The sequence below is a fragment of the Thamnophis elegans genome, chromosome 3 (assembly GCF_009769535.1).
Source record: "Thamnophis elegans isolate rThaEle1 chromosome 3, rThaEle1.pri, whole genome shotgun sequence".
NCBI lineage: Eukaryota > Metazoa > Chordata > Lepidosauria > Squamata > Colubridae > Thamnophis > Thamnophis elegans.
Window position 1 is genome coordinate 105,202,987 of NC_045543.1, and position 23,093 is coordinate 105,226,079.

Consider the following 23,093-nt stretch of genomic DNA (forward strand, 5'->3'; position numbering starts at 1 on the left):
TGCAACATGATTGTGCATATAGAGATGATGTCAATTTATGATCTCCTAGGGCAGTGATTGCTAACCTTTATGTCCTCACATGCTGGAAGCGTACTATTGTCCGTGCATGCCAACACCCACAATGCAATGCACCCCACTACCTGTGCAGCTGCGCTTGACCCCCCTGGTGCTTCCGCTCGCGACAACTCCCCCCCCCCCGTGCAGCTTACTCAGCCTCCTGCACCAAGCCAGGAGGGGCATTTTCACTCTCCCCAGGCTCCGGGGCTATCCTAGACGCTCTGGGAGGGTGAAAACAACCTGTCCTGGGCTCCAGAGGCCCTCCAGAGGCTGGAAACAGGCCCATCTCCGGAGTTCTGGAACTTCAGGGAAGCTCGTTTTTCACTCTCCCCAGATTCTGTAGGCTTTCCTTGAGCCTCTGGAAGGGGAAAAACAATCTCCGTCCGGGCTCCTGAGGCCCTCACTGAAATCTCCTGGCATAAAAAGGAGTATGAGGGGCCACACACCCCATGCTTATCCCACTCCCCTTTGCATGTGTGCACATGCCCCCATGCCCCCGCCCCTGCACATTTGCACGCATCTCCCGGCAGAGACCTGAAAATCAGCTGGCCAGTGGAAGGCATGAGCGCATGGTGGAGCTGACCTGGGCGATGGCTCGCGTACCCTCAGAGGGCTCTGCATGCCACTTGTGGCATGCATGCCATAGGTTCGCCATCACAGGTGTAGGGTTTCCAATCTATTGAAATATGTGCTCTGCTACCCAAAAAAATCTGGTGTATTTTGAAGATTGTTTCCTATATTTCTGCACAGAGTTAGATCATAAAGTGACACAGACCTCTTGGATTTCTGAGTACAGTAATAATAAGCATTAATATCAAATGAGTCTTTTGAAAGTTTTTATTATTATTTGATAAGCATATTTTCTTGTCACACTTCAGGCATTTATGAAGCTTAATTTTTTTAAAATGTTATTTTGAAAGGAAGAGGCCTTTATTTTAAGTGTTGCTAAGTAGTATAAAAGCAGGTTCCTTTTCAAAGCTATTGTCATTAGATACATGTAATTAGTGTAGAAAATATTGGAGTTTTGAACAACATAAACATATGCATGCTTTTTAGCTTCTTCTCGGCTATGCTCTGTCCTTACAAGTAAATGCATGATTTAAACATAAACCGATAGAGTTTGGGAATATACCAGACTATAAGCTTAAAAGGTTACCATTGTTACCTTATTGTTACGGTCAACAAACAACATAGATTTTGATGAGAAAGGTTTAGAATGTCTGAGAATTTTTACTTTGGATAAAAGACACAGAACTTCGGGTAAGGATATGACTGAGGTACATAAAATAATGCATGGTACAAGGATGATGGTTACTTGTATTGCTTTCAAAGGAGCTAAGATAAATTCACCTGGGCCAATTCATAACTATTCTGGATATTTTCAAATACCTGTGGTAGAAGAAATAAAAACAAGAGAGGAGAATGTCACCATCTCCTGTTTACAAGCATAACAGAGGAACCTAATTGCCAACATGTGAAACAAAATCCTGGACGTTTTCCAGGAGAGAGAGACATTGTGACAAAGGATCTATTTGCCTTTCCTACACTGGTTTAGTCAGTCATTCAGTTACAACTGTAATGAAGCCTGCCAAGGGCCAGTTTTGCAGAAAATTGTTAAGTAAATGCTGGTTTTGGGGAAACCATCACATAATTACAGGACACTGTAATAAATGCAAGCTGGAGTGTGGTCATATGACCCTTGGAAGAAGTAGAGGTCAGAACTTTGAATCCAGGTCATATATACCCCCAGGGCTGTCCTTCAGAACTCTGAATGGTTGCTACGCAACCAGTCACAAGTCAAGAATTACCTCTACACCTTACAGGTTAGTTAGCCTTTTCACCACTTGTTTGTTTGACTGAATGAAACTGTCTTCATGATTAAGTTTTGAGGTCTTTTAACATCACTGGACATAACAGTTCACAAAATATGCAATTTTATAGCATATTTTATATCAATCTATGCAAAGGAATTTGTACCAATAGGGCATCTGTCATCTTCCTTTAAAGACATCCCTAAAATTCATTTTAACTGAGAACCATGTCAGGATTGGCTGAAAAGAATTTTATTTTTTAAGAAAAACACAGCTCTCGCTCTCTCTTAGCCCAAGGTAGGTAGCAATGGCAAGCTGCTTCTGAACTCTTACTGAAGAATACTGCAGGGACTTGCCCAGGCAGTGATCAGGAATCAATACTGGTTTCAACACATTTTTTTAAAAAAGGAAATAGAAAGCTGTGCAATGCTTCAGATGGGGCTATGAATAAATGAAGCCCTGAGTCTCCAACTCAGAAAGATTGCTCTATCTGTTTCCAGCCGGATGCTGCATTCACTTTTCTGCACGTTATGATATACAGCTTCCTAGTCAAAATCTGCAGCTTTGCATTGCCAATCAATTACTTACAATTAAGGATATACAACGTATGATAATTTTTTTACTTTAAATTCTAAGATCCAATTAAATACAGACAGCTTAAAAAGTGTTTGGATTGAAGCTATTTAATGGATAGTCACAAATAAGCACTTAATAAAATGTCATACTACAAGAAATTAAATAGCATAATTAAATATTGTGAATTTAAGAACCTGTTAATCTGTAAAATTATTACATACCCAACACATAACAAAATGAAGGGGCTTTTTTTTTTCTTTTGCAACAAAGCCACAATCATTCATGTGATAAATTTCAACAAACACTTTAACTGTAATTTTAAGGTTGCATCTCTGTAAACTTCCATGCTGGCTTGATATTGACATTTATTCATTAAAAAACAGTAACATTGCAAATAGAAATGCTTTTCTTATAAAAATAGATTTTAAAGGAATGCATTCAATATGTGATCTCTATAGATTACTACTTATCAATTCTTGGGTATTAATAAATATAATGTTATCAGAAATGTAGAAGTTGCTGCAGATTATCTTTCACAGTAGGCATACCTGTCCATTAAAATGTTTTAAGAAATATAATAAATTACAACTTAATCCAATGAGTTTGAAGGACTATGAATAGCTGTCATAATCTGAAAAGAGATTATAGTGCAGTGCATGTGCATCCCAAATAAACCATGAATAGTCTGTCATTTTATGAGCTATTTTGCAAAACATGCCATTGCCATCCAAGGATTTGCAGGTTACTAGTTGCTAGTTATACATATCTGCAGGTGAATTCAAAGATGTTCAACAATACAGTATTCCTAGCTATGTAAGAATTAATAAACATAAGGTACTCTATATGTGGCTTCCCATTCTGTCCCTATACAGGCTTGTAACAGCATTCTTCATACTGTCATCTATAATTACCTTTGTCTACTACTGCTGCATTGGAATGTAAATATTTTGAAGATAAAATGTGTCATAAATATTATACACAACAACTTTCAGATAAAAGGAACATTTACACTAAATCATAATCTTAAAACATTTTAGTCATTTGAAAAATTATGCCTAGATTTATAGATAAAATCACTAAAATCATTAAAATACATTACCCTTTTTAAATTAAAGCAAAGGAACAGGTTAAAAATGGATTTTAATGTATCTATTTCCATGGAACTTATAGTCATACAAAAATGCTGAAAATGTTTTTAAGTTTCCTTAATAAATAAAAAAACCGCTACTAGAAATAAATTAGTTGTAGTATCCTATTTGGCATTTTAAAAAGAATACAAAATATTATATAAAACATTATTTATAAGAGCCATTGCAATATTGTGAAGCAGTGCGTTGTCTCTGAAAGTGTGTGCTGTGGGTCAGATAGTTCCTGATTCAAATGTTGCTTCAATTAACCATTGGAACATTCTAATGCCACCTTTGTACATATGGAGGATACAATGTAGAGGTCATTGCAGGTCTATGTGGGTTGTAAAACATACACTTAACCACATATAAAGACAGAAAATACTACAATCTTAGTAATAATGTGCACCTACGCAAAAAAGGGAGGTACAAAAACCTCAGAAAATTGGCCAGATCAGCCCCATTGTCTAAATGCAATGCAGACTCATCTGGGAAAATTGACAAGAACGCCTTAATGGATAAAATATGTCTGGGGAAAATGGACATGCAACACAGCCCCTAGTTGAGTTTATTAAATTCTGAAATGAGAAGGGAATTATAGAAAGGACTCAGTGGATTAGTGTGCTCATGTCCCAAGATTATAAAAGGTCTGGATCCATATGATCAGAGTATGTAAATTTAGTATTTCCGCCTTCTTCCCTTGGCCTCTCACATACTAAATATAGGAAACAAACTATAGAACAACTTTCGGGGATGAATTAAATAATATACAAACATACACAGGCTACTGATTGAATTTACACAGACCTTTTTAGGAATAATGTTATTTTCAAAATTGTGAAATGATTGTTAAATTATTATCTACCTGGTGGGAAGAATTTAAAATTGTTATTGTCAGAATACTGTAAGTGGGTTATTTTTGCACAAAAAAGAAACATAAGAAAATACTTTTATATATATGCAATTATACAGGAAACAACACCAAAATATTTTTCAAATGTAATTTTGTTTTACAATACCTAGAAAAACCATACTGGGATTTTTTTTTACTATACAAGATTCCCCAGTGAAGGGAAAGTTTAAATAATTTTCTGAAGAGATTTTTTTTTTCAGAAATTTGATGCAGATTGGGATGAGGTACAGTTTTAATTCCAAAATAGAATCTTTTTACAAGCTCTGTTTTTTACAAAATATACAATTTCTAAAAGCTCATAAATAACTTACTAAAATCTTCAAAGGAAATAGCTAAAAAAAGTGAGTAATGAATGCAGAATCTCTCCTTCAAGCTCCTGGAATCCTAGATACATAATAGACTAACAAATATTCCAAATTAGTACATATTCCTCCAAAAAATTTAAAATAGTATAGAATCAGACTTAACAATACAGCTGAAATTCATCTTAGTAAATGCATATGTTACAATATGTTTCACATGCTTTTAAACAGTACCTTAGTTATTCATTAGCAGGTGCAACATTTCAGCTAAATATCAAATTTCAGTTGTAAGATTTCTGAAGCACAGCTTTCAATCATTCATAAATAAAGATCATTTTTTAAATTTTACATTATTAGACAGTGACATTTCCGAGAATGAATGTAGTTCCTGTACTCTGCAAGCTGTCTCAGGTACATACTAGAAGGCCATCTGTGCATCTCTATGAAATTGCGTTCGTCCACTGAAGAATAAAAGGCAAAGTATTGTATATATTTTTAGTACTAGAAGGCTGCTTATTCAGCCTAATAAGTCTGAAAGTCTAAGACATTTTTCTTTATAAGTCAGAAATCTATGTGGTTTACCTTATCAAAGTATGACTGATACTTCCTCAGTCTAACAAGATGACAACATTTAACTAAAGAGACCTGGAGTGCACCCACTAAATCTGATGGCATTGGGATGGATAAAAGCAATTGTGACAGGTTGATACTGCAAATAATCAAGGTCCTGTACCATGAAGGATTTTATAGGTAAACTAACATCTTAAATTGCACCCAGAAGCTGACTGGTAACCAATGCAGCTCATGTACCAACTATGACACCTGGGCATGGCAGGCAGCATGCATATTTAATAAATGATTACTATAGTGTCCAATATTACTTATGCCACTGCCTTTTGAACCAAATGTAGCTTCCAGATGATCACCAAGGGGAACTCCATGCAGAATGTGTTGCAATAGTCCCATTATGAGATGACTAGGGCATGGGTGACCATTGTTTTAGGCCTCGGTTTCTTTAATTCCCTCCACCATTCTCCCAATTCACAAGCTTTTTAGAATCTTCCCTGCAATCAGTTTTGGAAAGATTTGTAAATCTTAAGTATCCAAGAAATTGTTTCATGCAGTATTTGCAGAGCAAGCCTCCTTTTTACAGTTAACTAAATCCACTTGATTTAAATTTGGTGACAAGACAGAATCCTACCCTCTTGCTAAAGAATATCAATTTATACATCCATTTGATATGGAACACAGCATAATTTGTCTCTTTAAATAGCATCAAGTTATTTAGGAAGCAAGTTGTCAGTTACCTGAAAGATCTTCAAACTCAGGTTTTTGACTGAAGATTAAGTAATTAGAAGCAATAAAATGAAGCAGCCAATTTGAAAGACAATCCGAATTATGAAACTGGAAAAAAGGATTAAAAAATAAAAGAGCATTGGTACTTTAGCAAGGAGTTTGGATTAAATACAGTAACTAGAATAAACCTTTGATTTGCAGAAAGGTAGTTGTGGTCTAACAGTTAAGATACTGTGCTGTGACCGGAATATAGGCAGTTTGATATCCAAGTACGATGTGACGCAAATGGGATGATCTCCCATTCTTGCCCCAGCAGTTTGAAAGCATACAATGTGAATAGATAGTTCTGGTGTTTGTTTGTTTTTTTTAAATGGGACTATTTAGGCAGTGTTTCATATAGCCACATTTGCATTTTAAGCTTTTGTTTCTCTCTACCTTTCATCAAATTAAATTAGAAAGCTTTTAAATTAAAGCTTTTAAAGCTTTCTATATTTCCTACAGTTGGGATAGAATAAAGAATATATAACTTTATTACGATTTTTTTTTGTTTCTTCCATTTTCAGTGTTTTCTCTGTCTGCTATTCCTAAGCAGATAGAAATGAAGGCATGCCATATTTCTTAGAATTCAGAAGTATGTAATTCTATTGTACTACCGTAGAAATTTAAACTATTTCAATTAAACTCAATTAAGACATGTTTAATTATATTTAAATGTTTATACTTTTCAACTTTATACAGTATGTCAAACATGGTTTTATGACCAAACCACTATATGCCTAATGCATTCTATAAAGTTACAAGATAACACTCTATCTGCTTATATCTGATAAAATGTATCTGCTTTAACATTTAATTTTTTTTCAGAATACCCAGAAATTGTGTTTTCTGTTGCTTGAAAATATTGAGAATTTTATATCACTAACTGATGGCATTAGCATTAGTTTATACAGTAAATGTGATAGAAGAAACCATACAAGACAGTAATTTGCATGGGAAATAATAGATTATGAAAAGAACTTCAAATTAATTTTAGTATTGATGTTTTTCCAGAAATCAGTTTTTTAATAATGAAAAAGGAAAGGATTTTCAGCTATCCTTTCCCCTCGGAAAAGTTTACAGTTGATCCATTAACTGCAGTTTAATATTGAGCAATCCGCAAGTGGTAAGTATTTCATGATATAAAAACAATATTTACTTTCAGCCTTTGAAATGAATCAGCCTTTGTTAACTACTGAAAAGATACAGATAAACAATATATCAACAGGAAGTACTTACTTTTGCTTTCTGAAGCAAGCTGACCACACTCAGGCTTGTAGATGTTAATTCTCTACTAGGCATGCTCTGGAGTTGTGTAATTATATAAAGCTCACAGATGTGCTGGAGCCTTGAAACCTGGTACATCTCAGCACATATTAAAAGTGACATGGCTTGCAGAATGCTGGCTGATTAAAATAGCAAACCCAGATTAAAACTGATGCAATAATTATCTACTCGTTTAAACATCGTATTAATCTGTAATTCCTATACTACTGATTCAGAATTAATTTTTAAAACATTCTGCCACTACGTATAATCTATTGTAAGAACACTTGAGATTTGATATCTGTGAAATAGATCTTCATCCCATCTCTTCAAAGTGGCTACTCCAAGGATGAATGCAATGCATGTTTAAATATGTTGCTTTCTCTTATTCACACCAAAAACATACATCAAAGTCACTTGCAAATTAATAAACACAAAGTATCATTCCTGATGTAAAAACAGATTGCATAAAAATTATTTTATTCAACATACATTCCTCTTAGCCTCCTTATGTCTACTGGAGTCTGTGTGAATGAACCACATTTAAACCCATTAATTTTATTTCAATTAATAACGATTCAAAATTTTTGGAATCTCATTTTAGAATAAACAGAATCAAGCTTTAAAAAGCACCCATTTTTGACTACTGTTGTTAATGTTGACTGCTGTTACTGAGATGTTTTACCATCATTTAATAATAAGTAACATGTTCAAATGTATTTATATCCAAATGCAAAAATCAATACATTCACAGCTCTCTCTCGAAAAGCCAAGACTTTCAATCCAAGAATTCCTTTTTGAGCTATCACAGTATTTAATGCTATTCAAAACTAAAGCCACTACAATTTAATATTTGCATACCTGGACAACAGGAGTCTGTATATAGATACTCTAAAAAAGATAGAAATGTATCTTTGGAAATTCCATAAACTGGAACCAAAAAACTATTTGATTCAATATAGTTGCCATTAAACATAGCAGCCATTACTTCACAGCGAGCCACCAGGACTGCTTTGTGAGCTGGTACTGTAGCACCTACAAGGAAAGAGGTTGGATGAAAACAGTATCATGTGAGGCAGGCATTCTAAGAAATTATTATTATTATACAGTTGTATCACAGCGGCCAGTTGTTTCGCCGGATTTGGCATTGGTTACTAGTCGGGCCCCACTCAGGGGCCTAGGACGTCATAACGTATTTTCGTAATATGCGTGCAGATCCAAGCAGTGCAACTTTTTGCATTTGACTGATGGTGATTTTGTCAATTTTTAACTGTTTTAAATGTAATTCCAGTGCTTTTGGAATAGCACCCAGTGTGCCAATTACCACTGGAATTACCACTGCTGGTTTGTGCCATAATCGTTGAATTTCGATTTTTAAGTCCTGGTATTTTGTGATTTTTTCATGTTCCTTCTCAGCTACCCTGCTATCACCTGGTATTGCGATGTCTATGATTGTGACCTTATTTTTCTCAACCAGTGTGATGTCTGGTGTATTATGCACCAGTATTTTGTCTGTTTGTATACGAAAATCCCACAAGATCTTGACCATCTGATTTTCGGTGACTTTTTCAGGCTGATGTTCCCACCAGTTTGTTGCTGTTTTAATATTATAATTTTTGCACAAATTCCAATGGATCATTTGTGCTACTGAATTGTGCCACAATTTATACAATCATTAATTAATAATTAATTGTAAATGGCAAGATGGTTCAAGCATCAATGTTTCAAGAAAAGCATCACATTTCAACTCAATACGAGAATAAATGTTTAGTTAAACTTGATTCATGATAGTATACTTTGCCTTCCCAAATATCATAGACTCCAGCTATTTTGGGACTGCAAATGTCCAGCCAGCAGGTCCCATGCTATGCTGACTGGGAAATCTGGGTATTACATTTCTAAAACATCTTGAGGGGATATTTTGCATTGTTTTATTAATACTGTAATCATATACTATAAATTTATCCTAGGTAAATATATATAGGAATTCAGATTTAATTTAATCTGCTTGGCATAAATTATTCTGATTTGTGAATCTATTCCGCCTTTAATATATATGAAATTAATAACTTCTACATGTTAATTGAGTTATTCTTATTCTATTTGGTGGGATTTCTTTAGTAAATATACTTGAAAATAAATCATACTATTGTTGAAAATCAATTCCTAAATAATACTACTCCTGTTCAAGATTTATACTGTAGTGCAAAAACAAACTGGCTGTGAAAATGTCTATTCCCATTAATTAATACATTCTACCTCTTTTTTAAAAAGGAAATAAAGAATAGACTGAAAGACATTTATTTCGCAGGTGTAATGGAAAGCTCCAATTAAGCAGACTATTTCTTTGAAAATAAAATTGCCAAAAAGCAATTTAGAAGTTGCCAAAAAGCATTTTGACATTTGATCAATGGTTAAAGGGGGGGGGGAAACCCTTTCAACATTTCCTATTTTTTAATGCATTATTCTGCAGCAATATATTCTGGCAAGGTATTTATCTATAAGTATCTATAAGTATCTATCTATGCATGGTACTCACTAATGACCACTTAAGTGCCATCATCATTTATTCATCAAGGACAGAACAATATTTTGCATATCACATAAAAGTACTCCCAATTATCACCTCACATATTCAGCTGAACCTTATCATTATAATGGTTCTGGAACTAATATACTGTCATGAATCCACCCCCGGATTCCTCTCCAGATATCAATTCGGAGAAGGAGGGTGAGTTTGAGTCTACAGAGAAAGGCATGGAACTGAGTATTGGTCAGGATTGGGGCTCAGAGAATTTGAGCAGCCTCAGCTGGGTCAATCGAACCAGCAACAATCTAAGGCCGAGGAAGACAAGCCACAGCTGCAGCAAGTTGGCCAGTAGGATCCTGGTAGGACTAAGAGCAGTTGTTGCTCATTAGCAATGAGAAGGCAGTCCACACCTCTTCCTGATCCAAGGACATGTACCGTGTTTCCCCAAAAATAAGACCACCAAAACATCGCCACCAAAAAAGGTCTTATATTTTGGGGGGGATGTCATCCACTGACTCACCTCACTTGCACATGTGCCCCCCCCTCCTTTTTGCTGTCATTAGGCCTTCAGGAACTTCTTCGGCTGGCAAGGAAAACAAGGCTTTCCTGAAGGCCTCTTCAGTCGATAACAGAGGTCCGGATTGATCCGGAGCTCTGGTATCGGCTACAGAAGCCTTCAGGAAAGGCCTTTAGGAATGGCCTCTGCAGCCGATAACAGAGTTCCAGATCAATCCGAAGCTCTGTTATTGGCTACAGAGGCTTTCAGGAAAGCCTTGCCAACTGCAGAAAAATGTGCAAGGCCTGGCTGCAACTATCCAAATGTAAGTAGTAGGGCAGCTCCACCACCACCCCCATCCCCATCCTAGCTTAATTTTTACCCATGCACCCTGGAGTGGGCAGGAGTCTTAATTAGGGATTATTCTGGGGATAGAGCTTATATTGGGTGCACATGTAAAAATCAAGGTAGGACTTACTTTTGGAGTAGGTTATATTTCGGGGACACACGGTAGAGCAGAGAGGGGACAGTCACAATGTGACTCTAATGAAGGGGTGCATTGGCATTGCCTCCTTAATCTCACCTTGAGGACTTGAGTATTGTTGCTGGAGCAATATGCCCAATTGTGTGCCTTGTGTGCTAGTGCTGTGCATCCTGACCTGTTTGACTCGTGGACTGCTTTCCTGGACTTTCCCTTTGGATTTGGTTACCCAGTGATTGTTGCTCTACTGAGCTTGGAATTTGGATGTGCACAATGGGGGTGCTTTCTGATGACCTGTTGGGGGAGGGGGTTGAATAAACACCTGTAGAACTCTTGCCATACATGCAGGAGGTAGCAGGGTAGCATATATATTTCTTGCCAACAATTCAGTCATCATAAATAAGTTTTATTCATTTCTGCACTACATTCTGTCAGCCCGATAAGTTAAAACAAAGCAGGGAATCAGCTGCATAGAAAGACTAAATTACCTTTATTGAATAACAGAATATTTTAAGTCTGAATGTGCTGACCCTTTTATCGCTGCCCCTCCCTACTTCTTATACCCCAGTGATCCAGGGAGGTGTCTGCTTGAATCACTTTTTAATCATGTTTCTCAAGGCTTAAAAATGTTTCACACTCATTTGCCTAGATAGCAGTTCTTGCCTATTTCTGTCCAGATCATCTTCTTTACTCTCTACACTTTCTTATCTAAAGAGAGACTCCCTTTTAAATTTCTTTAAAGAGGAATTAACATACAAATGAATAATTGTTTTCATTGTTTTTGTGAACCATGGTACTCTGGTTCATATCACTTTATTTCTCTTTGGAATTTTGAAACAAGCAACAACCATTGTTCCTTCACTTCCTACACAAAATGTCCAAAGATTAACATTTAAAAGCAAACTGTCTCTATTGCCAAGTTATGTTGTTGCATTTCAAAGACCTGTTTGTTTTCAGTTTAGGTTAAGGATTCTTTTCATAATAAGGGGATATCTAGAAAATAATTCCTTTGGACACATATCCAGTTTCCTTGACAAGTTTTTGTTTTTGTTTTGCCATTGCTTCCTTGCAATGGCAAGAAAGCCAAAGTTTCAAGAGACTGACTTGCTCAAGACCTCCCAGTTGATCCTCTAGTGAAAGGAAAGGGAAATTTTCTCACTTTTATGTTAACATTGTTTCCTAATTAAGTCAAGAAAATGTTGCTTTAAAGGCTCAGGGGATACAGTGACATTATTTTCTATTATTTAAAGAAAATATAAAAAAACAATAATGCTTTATAACATACCTTGTATTTTGAACATGACATCAGCTAATACTGTTGTGTTAAAGAAAAGTCTGAGAGAGGTGTTACATAAATGTAGCGGTGTTTTTGACAAATAAGTTCTATAATTTTGTGAACCGTTAACCTGCAGAATGAAAAGATGGTTAAATACATACAGTTTTTTAACTTAAGCTTTAATTTTTTTTTACCACTGCTATTACCATATTTTTCGGAGTATAAGATGCACTCCGCCCCCTAAAAGATGGTGAAAATTTGGGTGCATCTTATACACAGAATGTAGCCCTGCACGCCCACCAGCCCCCCACCCTTTGGCCTCTGCCTCTCAGTAAATTACCTCCTTGCAGCAAACGGGGAAATGGGCCTTGTGGAGGCAGCAATAGGCTATGGCAATCCCTGCACCTGAAACAGCTGATCATCAGGAGGCCCGTGCTGAAATTGAAATTGAAACTGAAACGGGCTGTTTGCTGCAAGGAGGTAAATTGCTGGGGGGCAGAGGCAGATTTTTTTTTCTTGTGCTAATCAGGCTAAATAGCAATAGCAATAGCAGTTAGACTTATATACCGCTTCATAGGGCTTTCAGCCCTCTCTAAGCGGTTTATAGAGTCAGCATATTGCCCCCAACAACAATCCGAGTCCTCATTTTACCCACCTCGGAAGGATGGAAGGCTGAGTCAACCCTGAGCCGGTGAGATTTGAACAGCTGAACTGCAGTCAGCTGAAATAGCCTGCAGTGCTGCATTTAACCACTGCGCCACCTCGGCTCTTACACTGAAACAGGCTGTTTGCTGTTTGCTGCAAGGAGGTAAGTCAATAACTACCGTATTTCCCTGAAAATAAGACAGGGTCTTATTTTCTTTTGACCGCCCCCCCAAAATGTTGCTTGGGCCTTATTATCTGGGGGGCTTATTGGTTTGGGGTTGCCGGGTGGCTGCTCTCTTGCGAATGGGGGCCTGAAGAGCCAGGCACAGTGGCAAACACAGGGGCAAACAGCTGTATTGTGCTGTCGCAGCAGTGCATCACAGAAGCCATGAGGTGACCACACTCACAAGCAGCCGCCCGGCAAACCCCCCCCCCCACTTTCTAGCCAGGCAGAGCACCACTCACCGACCCAGTAAAATCCCAAAGGTGCTAAGCCGCGTGGCGCTCTGCCCGGCTGGAAAGGGAGGTTGTGCGAGTGCCTGTTCCACCCCAGCTCGCATGGGGGGGGGGGAGATGTAATGCAAAAAGGCACAAACTGAAGTGATGAAATTTACAAGCAGGCTTGAGACCAATTGGTTAAGGGTATAGTTAATACTGAGAAATACAAAGGCAGGAGAAGAAAAAACAGTAGGAAACTTCAGTACACCACAAACAAGCAGAGCCCAAGTCCTAAAAAGATAACATAAGGGAACTTGTAGGAAGGCAGTTATGAGAAAAGTATTTACTATAGTAGTAGTATTTCTGTAAGGTGTAGTTGTTCTTCCAAAAACCTATATCCATTGGAAAATGAAAAGCAGAATAATTTGGCTTATAGGGAAGAATTTAGTTAATAATGTTATAATACCCATGTTTTAATTGGAGTTTTTCAGTCTTTCAATCAACACAATTCTCATTCTTTCTCTCAAACCAAAATATATTTTTAGTAACAATGACAGACGTGTATACAATCTCATCCCACCTTACTTTGTTCAGTATTTTATTCAACCAAATTTATATTTCATTTTTCAGATTTTTTAATCTTATTATGCCGTATTCCATAGTCCATAGAACAGTTTTGATGTAGGGCTTAACATATTATTACTAATATATTAATTCTAGTTGGCAACCCGGTGTTGCCTGGGCATTTATAGACATCGAAGCATTTGTCTGACAGGGAGCTATTGAGATGGGCCTTTCTTTCCCCTACTCCCATGCCAGGGGTGGGTTTCAACAGGTATGGACCGGTACGGCCGCACCGGATGGAGAAATTTAGCGTGCCTTCCGGTACCAGTTGATCAGGAGGCCCCGTACCGGAAAGCTATTTCCCCTCGTTCTTCACTCGCCCCGCCCATCCTCACCATGCTGCCGAAAAGTTCTCAGAAGAACCAGAAGAAGAAAAAACTGGTGAGTGGCTGGGGTGGGGGAGGAGGATGTTGGGGAAGAGGGAAGAGGCAGAGGGGCTGTTAGAAGAGTGTGTGCGTGTGCACAGGCTGTGAGTTTTAAAAAACATCTGAGTGAATCCAGGAAGAGGCAGAGTGGCTGGAAGATACTATAGGAACACACTCTTCCAGCCTCTCTGCCTCTTCCCTCTTCCTGGATTCACTCAGATGTTTTTTAAAACCCACAGCCTGTGCACACACACACACTCTTCTAACAGCCCCTCTGCCTCTTCCCTCTTCCCCAACATCCTCCTCCCCCATTACTCAGACGTTTTTAAAAGTTATAGCCTGTGCACACACACACACTTCCAGCCCCTCTGCCTCTTCCCACTTCCTGGATTTACTCAGACGTTTTTAAAACTCACAGCCTGTGCACACGCACACATTCTTCCACTTTTTAAAAAACATCTGAGTGAATCCAGGAAGAGGGAAGAAGCAGAGGGGCTGGAAGAGTGTGTGCTGTGCGCAGGCTGTGAGTTTTAAAAATGTCTGAGTGAATCCAGGAAGAGAGAAGAGGCAGAGGGGCTAGAAGTATGTGCGCTGTGCAGGGCATGTGAGTCTTAAAAACGTCTGAGTGAATCCAGGAAGAGGGAAGAGGCAGAGGGGCTGGAAGTGTGTGTGCTGTGCACAGGCTGTGGGTTTTAAAAATGTCTTGTGTGTGCACTGGCTGTGAATTTTAGAAATGTCTGAGTGAATCCAGGGAGAGGGAAGAGGCAGAGGGGATGGAAGTGTGTGTGTAATGTGGTCAGTAATGTTGAAGACCAACAAAGACAGCCATATTTCCTCTGTAAGTAGCTGTTTTATTGTTTTGTGTACTTATTTTATTCTTATTTAAGTAGTAAGTGAACAAAATAATAAATTTCCTTTTTTTATATCTTCTTTTTGTAGGTCATTCTTTTGGGCAAAGAATTCAGTGACATCAACTTGGTCATTCCCACCCAGTCACATGACTGCCAAGCTACTCCCACCCGGTCACATAACTGCCAAGCTGCTCCCACTCAGTCACATGACTGCCAAGCTACTCCCACCCGGTCACATGATCACCGAGCCACTCCCACCCGGTCACATCCACTCCCACAAAACAGGCCAAACCTACAGAATAGGTTCTAAAAAATTTGAAACCCATCACACTCCCATGCCCATCATCCCTGCCCTCTCCCTTCCCCCTTCCATGCCTTCCTAGATAGATAGATGATAGATAGATAGGTAGAGAGACAGACAGACAGACAGACAGACAGACAGACAGATGGATATGTGGTCCCAGAAAGATAATTAACATATACTCATGCAACTTACTTTTGCAACCCAACCCAAGATCACTAAATATTTTACCTTTTGTCCAACCCCCCTACCAAAGGAGGCCCCTTGTGGAGTACTGTGAGCCCTGCAAGAGCAACTTCTCCCTGAGCCCTGATTTCTGTGACAATTAAATTAGTTTAAAATGTTTTCCCTGTGTCCCCAGTGGCGTAATTTCTAATTTTTATTTTCCCCTTACTAGAGGGAGCCCTCTTGTGGAGTACTGTGAAGTACCATGGCAACTCCACTGCACTGTACAGTAGAAGCCATTTTACAGCAGTACAGTAGAAGCCATTTAAAGGCACAACAGGCTTTCTTTTCTCTCACTCTTTTTTATATGACAAAACGAAAGTAATGACAAGAAAAAATGTTGAATAATGAGACTATAATATAAGTATGCATTATTATTAGAAATATATAAACGGATTGAACACAAGGATTATGATTAACTTGATTTATTTGTGTTAGAATATATGACACTCAGGTGCCACACTATTCATGCATTGAATTGACATTTTGATAAAAAAATATAAAAATAAAAAACTTGAAACATAAAAAAAGGCACAACACGCTGCATCTTAACAGAACACACACACTCTTGAGGGGTGCTGGGGTGTCTTACCCTCACAGTATTTTTCTCCAGAGAGTAAGTCATCTGTGTACCAAGTGTGGTTGAAATTGCTCAACGCTGGAACATACATACATACATACATACATACATACATACAGCCTTTTTTGTATAGATTGAATTAATTAATTAATGAATTAATACTTTTTATAAATAAATATTAGCCTCATGTCTGAAGAATAAAAATCTCTTTATATCTTTTACTTATAATAAAAATAAGATTTCAACTTGCCTTTCCTGGAATTTTCAAGATACATTTTACTCTCTCAAGAACAAGCTCAACATCCCCTGAATTCTTCAGTTTCTTTTTAATGTGCTCTTCCAATAGGTCCCATTGGAAAGCACCTAAAGATATGAAACAAGTACTTTTAAAATGGCATACAGGACATCACTTTTAGCACAAATTATCAATCAAGATACCAATCAGATGTGTGTATGAGCTCCCTTAATGATTGCAACCCTGTGCAAACAGTATTTAATTTTTATAGATTCCACTGCATTGTCTTTCGCTGAATCTAATAAAAGGCAAATTTTACCCATTCACCCATAGAAATTTCACTGATATTGTGCACTACCACCCTGCCATAATTTTATTTAGAAGCAGCAATTATCTTCTTTCCTGCCAATTCAGATACTCATAATAGGAGGAAAACATCGTTTCTTTCCCTTGGCTGAAAAAGGAAAACAAAAGCCTTCACCTCTACTCTACACAAAAAGGAGAGAAGAGAAATAAACCAACAGGACAATAGTGTACATACAGCATAAGATCTGTGGAGTCCTTGGAGCTCTCTAAGCTTCTCTAAGCTCTAAGTTTCATTACCCAACTAAGTAACATGATCAATGTTATGAATGGGAGGTTTGCTGCCTGTTTATATACACTAAGTGACCTTGTCAGTATTTGTGGGGATGGGATACATGTAGTCTTCACAATTGAAACCATAATTTCTTTTGCTAAGTGAGACAGTTGTTAAATAAATTTAGAACCATTCTTGCCTCAATTGTTAAATGACTCACAGCAATTATTAAGTTACTAACATGGTTGCTAAGTGAATCTGACTTTCCCATTGGCTTTGTTTGTCAGACGATCACAAAAGATAATCACACGATCTCAGAATATTACACTTGTTATAAATATAGTCAGTTGCCAAGCGTCTGAATGTTGGCCAGATGATCATGGGAATGCTGCAACAGTTGTAAGTGTGAAAAAATGATGATGTCACTTTTTCAGTACCACTAAATGAACATTACTCAAGAAGTACCTATGTTTTCATTAATAGTTCATCGATTGTTTTCTGCTTGATTGTTTGCCTGGGGTTAATCCCGGGTTATCTGGATGGTGGTTACTACAGAAGATGCATGCTGATCCTTTTGTTTGCTTCTTCTCCTTTTTGTTGTTTCTTTTGAATGGTGCATAAATGTGGTTTATCTCTATATAGGAACTTTTCCAGATGCCATAGAATCTTCCCAAGCTTCAAAGAAGTAGAAAACTGGGAAAATACTATGTTTTTAGAACATTCTGTGCTTTAGTAATAACAGTTTAAACTGAAGGATCTAAATGTAATCTAGTTATACTTAGTTTCTGCTGTAAATAGGACTTCTGTGCTCAGTGTTTTGTATTTTAATTGTTTGTACCAGGACTGTACATTAAATAACTGAAAAAATAGCTCAGGGTCCAGGAAAAGGGGTGACACAGGTTGTTTCCAATTGGAACACAGAACTACAATTTTTCTAAACCCCAGCCCCAAATGAGTTTCCTATGACTTTCACTTATATTGCAGCTAAGCCAGTAATAAGTCAAAACTTGTTTTCCAGCCAGCCAGAATCCTGCCATAGAAGTTCCTTCAGCTGACTACTTTCATTAAACTAGGATTTTGTCCTTCATCATTCTGTTTCTGTATTTAGGTAAGAAATATCTCTGAAACAATGACCAATGAGCAACATTCTTTTAACCAAAGTATCTCAAATGGGATAACTTCCAGAATCTTGGACTCAGCCACAACAAATGTTATAAAGCACTTTATGACATAAAATGATCATAAAACGTTTTATGACATAATACAAAATGTCATAAAATATTTCCTGTGATCAACTTCTTGTGTTTCATTGTGCCATACAGTTCAACATGAGGTACTTTCAAGGCAGATACATCTCTGAATAGCTCCCTGAATTTTTAAGAATGTTTCAGTACATTAGAACATCTGCCACTGTTGAAGGCATTAAGGAATCTGGTAAGGAAATATCTCTACGATAGCCCAATGGGTTATGGATTGCCTACTGACTTTTAAATGATCAAAGAAAATAGAAAACACTATTGATATTCTTCAAAGTCTGCTGAAAGTCCTCTATAATATGACTGGCATTCAGATGGCTGTGGTCCCATATAGTTATAAACCTCCTTTCTGGATTTGGCAGTAGAGAGAAAACATTTTTGTTCTGTAGCAGCTTATCATACATTGAAAAAAACCTATCCCCACGTGTTCATCCAGATATCTTTAGTATCATAGTATTTTGTATTTCTATACTCTTCTTCTGATGCATACACAGACCTCTTGGAAAACATGGGCTCCCAACTTAGGGAATAAACCTAATAAGCATGTAAGTGGAAGTTGGTGGGAGATCTGTGTGCTTACAGAAACAACCCTACAATAAAAAAGCTTTTTATAAGAATATTTTTTTAAATGGACTTCTCTCAAATAGTTTGGTGGACTAGGAACACATGTCTCCACATGTACTCTGAAGGGATACTGTCAAAGTATACACTAACTCAAAATGCATAGGCTTCCATATTAATAAAATAATATGTACTCCGCTGGCAGTAAGTAACCTCTTCCTTGTTAACAGACAATAAACAGCTGGAACTATTGTAAGAGGATACCTGAATAAATGAAGTGCAGAATATCTGTCAAACAAGAAGAGAAGAATGAGTCTTTAACAATGACTCTTACTGGTGAACCACATGATGTGCCATGTTTTAATATGGGAAACAGAGTTTCCTGAGAGGCTGCAAAGAGAGACTGAGCAGTTCTAATGATAGAAGGATCCTGAATGTCAGTTGGGTTCTTCACATTAAAAAGCAACATGAAGACATGGCTAATAGAGCATAAAACAATCCTGTGTGCTTTTGCTACCTCCTTCATGTCTTCAGAGTAAAATATCACATCAACACACTGGCAGCAGAACAACAAGTTATGTAAATCAGAATCATAATGTGAGGCTTCGCCTTTTAAGATAGGCATTTTTTCTAAGCAAGAGAGACAGAGGGAGGGAGGGAGAGAGAGAGTGAGAATATATTAGAAAAGAATTCATAAAATCATTGTTCATAAAATTATCACAGTTGAAACTCTGCTCTTTCCCACATAAAATAAGATTGTCTTGTCTTAGAATAGGGTGACTGCTTTTATCATTTGTCTATCTCCCCATTTTACATATGCAGCTCACAAGGCTGGCTGCTTTCATACAGTATAAACACTAAGTTAAAATGTGGTTGTTTCACAACTCAGTTTGTCTCATAAAAAAGAGCTTTATGAGGATTTTTTAAGTAAGGCAATTCTGCTCCTAAATAGTAGGCTTGGAATATCCAGGTTACAAAAATATATAGAACTACATGATTTGTTGAAATAGTATTTCATAATATGAAATGTTATTTCAACAAATTTAAATAATTTCAAGCACAGAATAATTATGAATTATTTCATAATATTTCAATTAATGGTTTATTATAATAAAGACATGTTCTTGGACTCTGCTCAGTTTGCCTCATTATTTCACCCATTATAATCTATGCTACTACCAGGCACAAAAGGATTGCTCAATCCTGTACAAAAGGAAAGATCTAAGACCACTTCTTTGTACCAATCCCATTCTAGATAATATTTTGGACATAAAAATCAGATAACAACATCTCTTTTTTTTGTGCCTTCAAGTCAGTCTTTGTGCCATCAAGTTAGTCGTCCCAAAGGTGCTTTTTCAAAAGGCAACTGGACTTTGTTTTTCCTTGAAGACATTTCGCTTCTCATCCAAGAAGGAAACTTCTTTCTGGAGGAGAAGTGAAACATCTTCAAGGAAAAACGAAGTCCAGTTGTTTTTCAAAAAAACACCTTTGGGACAACCATGACCTGGGTGACTAAGAATCTCCATAGACCTTCAAGTCAATCCTGGCAACTGCCTGTACTAGATTCTTTAAAATTGAGATGAGTGGACAGAAAATGGCATACGATACCAACTTATTATTTTGCAATTTGGTAATCAGACATTCTACGCTTATCCTGAAAAATAAAGAGCATTTTGAGATGTCCAATTTATATTGGGAAATGAAATGAAACATAAAATAATAATTATCTGCTCATAATTCATGGATTACTTTACGTCAGTAGTAAATTTCTGTCAGCATTATCTGGACCTGAAAGGTCACCATTAAAAATTCTACATCAACTTCTTCCTATATTTTATATAATCAGAGAACATTATGCCCTATGTAATTGATGGGAAACATGCCCGTATCCTGACACAATTATCCACACACTGATGAAGACTCTGTACAATATTATTATTTTAAAGGGGGGGGGGGGGCATTCAAATGGATGTTCTAGTTTCCATCCTGTTACCATTTATTCTTCTGAATGCTTCTGGAATTATAAACCATAGAATAAGGATGGTATATGATATCCTTAAAGACAAGCATTTTGTTTTAAAGCACTCCTGTCCATCTTCAAGAAAAAAAGAAGGAAAGGACAAACCCTACAGATAATCCTCAACTTACAACTTGTTGTTTTGGTGAATGTGATATTTTATATTTTATTATATTTTATTTTTTATATTTATGGCAGCAATTATTTTAAGAATCAGCTCCTCTGATGAAAGTCACTTCGTAATGCTGCATTGATCATGACAAATTTCCAAATGTTCTCTCTGGCCCAGAAATGTTGGAGATTCCATTAGGAAATACAATTTTAAATACTAATCTCATGAGCTCTGTAAATTACAACATTATACAATCCACTGCAACAGATATTGGAAGGCACCTGGCTGATCAAGCTGAGGTGGCTTAACTCCATGACATTTATGGCTTTTCTTCCTTTTCTTCATTTTTTCAGATGATTTCTGATTCAAGCTTTGTATCATAAAATATTCCAGCTAAAATCAAACAAAAATGTATCACTAAATTTCGTAATAAAACTTATTTAAGAAGATGCAATTGATCAGTGTTATCCAAGTATTTCTAATTACTACTGTTGTGTTAATCTAAACTTTCCTAAATGCTCTGGATATAAATAGTTTGCAATCCTGCTTAAAAACTGTTTAATTCTCACTAAAACCAGCAGAAAGTAATCTAACGAGATTATATATCTGTAACAAAAATGCAGCTGACTGTAGTGTACTGAAAGTGTTAGAAACTATTTTTATAGTGTAAAAATCCTTCTTCTTGGACCAAATCATGTAATTTCATTTTCTCTGAAATCACATAAATGCCCAGCTTAAATTGCCACTGAGAGAACAAGAGACAAACAGCAAATAATCACAGTTAACCTGAGGTGACAGTCTGTGCTGCCCTTACCGTTCATTGCAACAGGTAGGCAGAATGACATACTGTATGGTAAGGTCTACATTTTTCTTCCAGATTTAATAACACAACTTTCTAAGACCACCATAATAAAATAGTAAAAGTTCATTATAACAAATAAGAAATTTATACAATTTATAAAATTATACTTTTATAAAAGATATATAAAAATTTTTGTATGCTCTAAAGATCCAAAGTCACATGTGTAATGAAAGCCATGTTTAGTATTGATTTAGCCTTGTGACAGAATTAGGAATAATTAACTTGTGATTTATAAGGAAAGATAGCCCTAAAATTAGTGCAAGTGGGGTATTAATATGCTTATCCTCAGAGTATGTTTTCACAAATAATATTTAACACTTCACAGAATTTTTGTGTGAGATTTAAATGTAATAATAGTTACATGACATTATATAAGAGATATGTGTTTAAAGTGGCAATAAAAACTATTTCATTTTTATTTTACCAGCACTTAGAAATGTTGCAACTATTTGTTTTATAAATGAGAGATACCATGTGTTTACATAAAAATATAATTAGCACACTTTACAAGTGATGATCCCTCATGCTTTTTTTAAAAATAGTTTGAGGAATACATCTAGAATAACTTTCCTTATTATTCTAGATTATTGATTACCCTATTTTTTTGATGTGAAAAATTCACACGCATTGAAGCCCCTTTTTAAATCTGCTGAATCAACAAAGTTGATGGCATAGTAGTTAGAATGCAGTACTGCTGGCAGACTCTGCCCACAGTCTGGAGGTTGATCTTGATCAGTTCAAGGTTGACTCAGCCTTCCATTCTTCCAAGGTTGGTAAAATGAGTACCCAGATTGTTGAGGGCAATATGCTGATATTGTAAACCATCCAGAGGGTGCCGTAAAGCACTATGGAGCAGTATATAAGTCTAATGCTAAGTGATATTGCAACTTCCAAATTAAGATTAGTGATTCTACTAGTAGCAGCATATATTATTTCTCAGAAATAATTTAAGAACCATTGTTTATATTTTAAGAAATTAATTCATTTGTAAATGCCATTTATTTTATGACTGAGTTTATTTCTCTAAGTCAAATTAATTTAATGGTGATTATATTTACAACATCTAATATTTATTTAGCCAATGATCAACTGAATTTATTAATAGAAATGAATTAGCTGTCTTCCCTGTAGACCCCGCATGATGTGATGACACTGATCTAGAATAGTAACTTCAGGTTATTAAATTCTTAAGTACCTCATGCTATTCTTTTAAAAATGTATTTTAGAATATTAAATATAACAATTGTGGCTAGAATGTCTACACTGATTTCTGTCAC

General features: G+C 36.6%; 1 protein-coding gene across 1 annotated transcript in view; it reads right to left on the reverse strand.

The window, feature by feature from the left end:
• Positions 1–558: 558 nt before the first annotated feature.
• RHOBTB3 (Rho related BTB domain containing 3) overlaps positions 559–23,093 on the reverse strand; it is a 35,452-nt gene continuing 12,917 nt past the window's right edge. Inside the window, exons 5-12 of the mRNA XM_032214374.1 lie at positions 21,236–21,347; positions 19,090–19,455; positions 16,447–16,559; positions 12,177–12,297; positions 8,246–8,419; positions 7,358–7,524; positions 6,094–6,190; positions 559–5,247 (exon numbers count right to left, since the gene is read on the reverse strand). Of these exons, the coding sequence (XP_032070265.1) occupies positions 5,132–5,247; positions 6,094–6,190; positions 7,358–7,524; positions 8,246–8,419; positions 12,177–12,297; positions 16,447–16,559; positions 19,090–19,455; positions 21,236–21,347 (1,266 nt within the window). The 3' untranslated portion in view covers positions 559–5,131. The remainder of the gene's footprint in view (positions 5,248–6,093; positions 6,191–7,357; positions 7,525–8,245; positions 8,420–12,176; positions 12,298–16,446; positions 16,560–19,089; positions 19,456–21,235; positions 21,348–23,093) is intronic.